This window comes from Rutidosis leptorrhynchoides, chromosome 1 (genome assembly GCF_046630445.1).
Source record: "Rutidosis leptorrhynchoides isolate AG116_Rl617_1_P2 chromosome 1, CSIRO_AGI_Rlap_v1, whole genome shotgun sequence".
Classification (NCBI taxonomy): Eukaryota; Viridiplantae; Streptophyta; class Magnoliopsida; order Asterales; family Asteraceae; genus Rutidosis; species Rutidosis leptorrhynchoides.
Window position 1 is genome coordinate 100,996,243 of NC_092333.1, and position 4,560 is coordinate 101,000,802.

Consider the following 4,560-nt stretch of genomic DNA (forward strand, 5'->3'; position numbering starts at 1 on the left):
TATCACTATAAACGCAGTACGTTATTCATTGGTCCCATAGCGAGGTATTTGACCTCTATATGATACGTTTTAGAAATTATTGCATTCGTTTCATAAAAAGCACACCATTATTATACATAATGCATGTTTTAAACAAGTGGGCGATTATTTAAGAAATAATCCCCATAATACATCGGTTCCAAATACTACACACGTGACATAAAAGTTGAATATAATACATGATGAAGGTTTTAATGAATGCAACACTTCATTTAAACAAAAACATGAGACTTCATGCACAGCTTGCTCAGATAATGCAACAGCGGAAGACTTTTTTAAGGACATGAGAATAAACATGCTTAAACAGTCAACACAAAGGTTGGTGAGATATATAGGTTTAGCATCGATATAAATATAGACCACAAGATTTCATAGTTATAAATATATGTACACTCCCAAGTGTATAAAAGTATTCTATAAGTTGTTGAGCGCTTCGGTAACCTTACTTAACTATTAATGTGGCATATTCCCTTTATTATGAAATCTCCCTACACTGTACCAAGTGTAGTAAAAACGAATTACTATGCAACCGTTTACGATACTAGAGCGACTAGCCCGGTTGGGGTTGTCAAACCCGATAGATCTATCAATAGGATTCGCGCTTACATGTTCTTACAACATGTAAATATTAGTTACCAAGCTATTAGGGAAGATATGCAAGGTGGTACAACTCAACGTAGAATATATTTTAAGTACTTGTGTCCATGGCGTAAAATATAAATAGCATGTATTCTCATCCCAAAATATTTTAGAGTTTAAAAATGGGACTATATACTCACGGTAGTAAAAGTATATTAATAATAAGTTTTCAGCTTATTAAAAATATGGCCGTCGTCCTTGGATTCACGAACCTATAACAATAATAATGATTCAGATAATAATACGACATGTGAATAAAATAAAACAAGTTTATGGAATACTTATATATTAATTTTTAATATTTTTATGTTAGTAGTCCTTTGTTAGTAGTCCAAAATAGTCCGAAATGTCCAACAGTCCAATAATCGGTATATATATAATCTTAGAATTACCCCCATGACGTATTGTATACGTATTGTCTTTGCATCAACCCAGAGACGTATTGTATACGTATTGTCTTAGAATTTATCAAAATGTATTGTATATTTGTTGTCATGGAATGTACCAAGATTATTATATATATACAATCTCGAAATTAACTAAGATTATAATATTTTGTTATACTAATGATAACATGTCCAAATATATATAGGATATAGGAAAAGTTAGCAAGGATATGGTTAATATAGTTTTTACAATATAAATTTCATCCATACAACGTTAATTTTAGCAGATTTTGTTTTGCTCGCCAAATATTCATTACAACTCCGTTTAAAGTGAATCAAATTGCTATGGATTTCTTAAGAAGTTAATTTTTCAAAAAAAATTATAAAAGTTCAGTCCATATAATAATATTCAGATTTTTACCCTCTTTTTGTGCCGGTGGACAGATTTGGAAGAATCCCGGCACCCACCCAATATATGATTTTTGATAAAATACTTTCACTTTGTCTAAAATCATGAAAAAAATACTGAAAGTTTTATTTACATATATTAACATATTTCCAAAGTCTTAGTCTCGAACTCAAAGTCTAAGATAGGTTTTTAATTCCCAACCCAAAACAGCCCGCTTTTTACCGAATGGAGATTAAAGGATATATGTTAAGTTTCAAGGTGTTCTTCATATGTACAAGTTATAAGTTCTTATATTAACTTAATATAACATCATAATACATATAAATAAGTGTTATTAGAGTTAAGTTAGAAAGATTAGTTTTTCAAACAAGCTTGGTGTTCACCAAAACAAGTTCTAGTTTTTACAAGTTTTATAAGTATAATAAGATAGCAACTATATAAGGAATTGAACAAGGATTTTGAGAAGTATTTTACCTTTATTATGAAGAGGAAAGTTGCTGAGATTAAAGTATGATATGAGAGCATTCAAGTGTGTGTTTTTATTTAAGAAAATGTGGAGTAAAAATGAGTTAAAATGGTCCTTATTTATAAGCTTATAATTTTGGCTTTTAGTGAAAATATCTATGATAAGTTAAATTGTATTAAGTCATGCATGACATATTAAATTGATTAGGTCATGGATGACATATTACATAAATAATTGTAGATTTCTATTGGTATATACCAATAGTAAATACTTCTAGAAGCTGTGTATAATACGGGTAAAAATACCGTATGAATGCGAGTAGAATTCTTTGAGGAAATTGAACGGAAATACGAGTATAGCTATCCTTTATATGTATTGGTATATTATAAAGTGTATTCAATACTTGTAAGGATGTATTTACACTCGTAATACATTATATGTAAATACATTTTAACATAAGTTAATTACGTCGTTTAAATAGTAATATATATATTGTTTGAAAACTCTTTAAATTAGTAGTATGAAAATATATATATAATACTTTGTTAATATACTCAATGAGATATTTAATTACCATATTTTCAAGTTAATATATATATATATAAATCCATATATATACACAATAATTAAGCAATTAAACAATTAAATCAAGTTATGACGTTCGTGAATCGTCGGAATAAAAGGGTGACCAAAAGCTTATGTAAAACTCTTTCCGGGGGTTCAAGATTTATTAAAATTCATTGCTTATCAAGTCAGAATTATATAAAGATTAAGTTTAAATTTGGTCGAGGTTATGATGGAGCAAGCAACATGCGAGGTGAGTTCAATGGCTTAAAAGCAAAAATCTTGGATGAAAATAACTCGGCACATTATGTACATTGTTTTGCTCATCAACTTCAATTAGTTGTTGTGGCGGTTGCAAGAAAACATTTGGCCATAGTTAACTTCTTTGACAAGTTAGCCGTTTTGATGAATGTTGTTTGTGCTTCTTGTAAGCGAAATTTTTTTTGCTAGAAATGGAGAAGGAGAGGGTAGAAAAAGAAATTGGTAGTTGTATAATTGAAACCCGGAGAGGATTGAATCAAGAGCTTTCTCTTATGCGGCCCGGAGACACACGATGGAATTCTCACTACAAAACCCTTTCGCGTTTGATTGAGATGTTTCCATCTATTTTAAAGGTCCTTGAATATGTTAAAGAAGAAGGGACTAATGGTTCTAGCCAAAATCAAGCACATGGTCTTTTAAAGTATTTAAAATCATTTGACTTTGTTTTTTATTTGCATTTAATGTTTCACATTTTAGGGTTCACTAATATATTGTCGCAAGCTCTTCAAAGAAAAGATCAAAATATTTTGGAAGCGGTTTCATTGGTGGAATCAACCAAAGAGATATTACAAGAGTTAAGAACAAATGGGTTTGAACAACTTTTAATCAAAATCTCTTCTTTTTGTGAGAAACATGATATCCGAATGTTGAAAATGGATGAAGATTGTATTAATTCTAGAAGACAAAGTGAAAAGATCACTAATCAACATTATTATGAGGTTGAGTGTTTTAACACCGTCGTGGATATGCAAATTCAAGAGTTCGGTGATCGTTTTAGCGAAGCTAGTACCGAATTACTTGTTTGTATGGCGGCATTGAATCCACGTGATTCATTTTCAATGTTTGATAAATCGAAATTAAAAAGGTTGTGTGCGTTATATCCAAAAGATTTCACTAGTTTGGAGATGAATGAGCTTGAAGTAGAACTTGACATGTACTATAATAATGTCCGAAAAGATCAAAGATTTTCTACCTTGATCGATATTTCCGACCTTGCTAGATTGATGGTGGAAACAAGAAAACATCTATCTTTTCCTTTAGTTTATCGGTTATTAAAGCTAACATTAGTTTTGCCCGTTGCCACCGCAAGGTTGAAAGATGCTTTTCGGCGATGAAAATTGTAAAGTCAAATTTACGCAATCGTTTAGGGGAGGAGTTTCTTAATGCTTGTGTAATATGTGCGGTTGAAAGAGAAGCTCTCGCAAAAGTTAAGGACGAAGATGTAATTCAACGTTTTAAAAAGATGCGTCACCGTAAAGGAAATGTGTAGCTTTGTGGAGTTTGTAAACATATTTTGTGTAGTTTTTTGGGAGATACGTTTTGAGGAGATATTGTGTAGTTTTTTGGGTAAATTTTGCACACTTTTACTCTTTTTTTGGGATGTTTATGCAACTGTTTATGTGATGCACTTTTTATGTTGTATGAACTATTTTGTGTTCAAAATTTAACGATGAAATTAGTTTATCATAATAATTGTTGTAAATTTTTTGATCCCGGTGAAAAATTAGACCTGGCAAAATGAACCCAAAGTCTTAAAAATGGGTCCATTGAGTTTACTTGAAGACTCAAATGGGTCCAAGCCACTGTTGTAAACGGCGTCCGTTGCATCCGTTGCGACGCCCGTTGCGGCGTTTTGGTGACTAAACCGTTTCGACCCCGTCCCGTTTTCTTATAAGCCGCTCAACGGTCAAAAGTCAGGTCAAATGCAAGAAAAATTGGGTCAACGCCGGTCAAAAGTCATAAATTCTGTTAAAATCGGTCATAAGTCGGTCAAATCAATCAAAATATACTTAGTT

At 31.4% G+C, this 4,560-nt stretch overlaps 1 protein-coding gene across 1 annotated transcript; it reads left to right on the forward strand.

The window, feature by feature from the left end:
* Nucleotides 1-2,955: 2,955 nt before the first annotated feature.
* On the forward strand, nt 2,956-3,879 carry LOC139887684 (uncharacterized). The gene has a single exon (XM_071870753.1). The coding sequence runs from the start codon at nt 2,956-2,958 to the stop codon at nt 3,877-3,879; it is 924 nt and encodes a 307-aa protein (XP_071726854.1).
* The last annotated feature ends 681 nt before the right edge of the window (nt 3,880-4,560 follow it).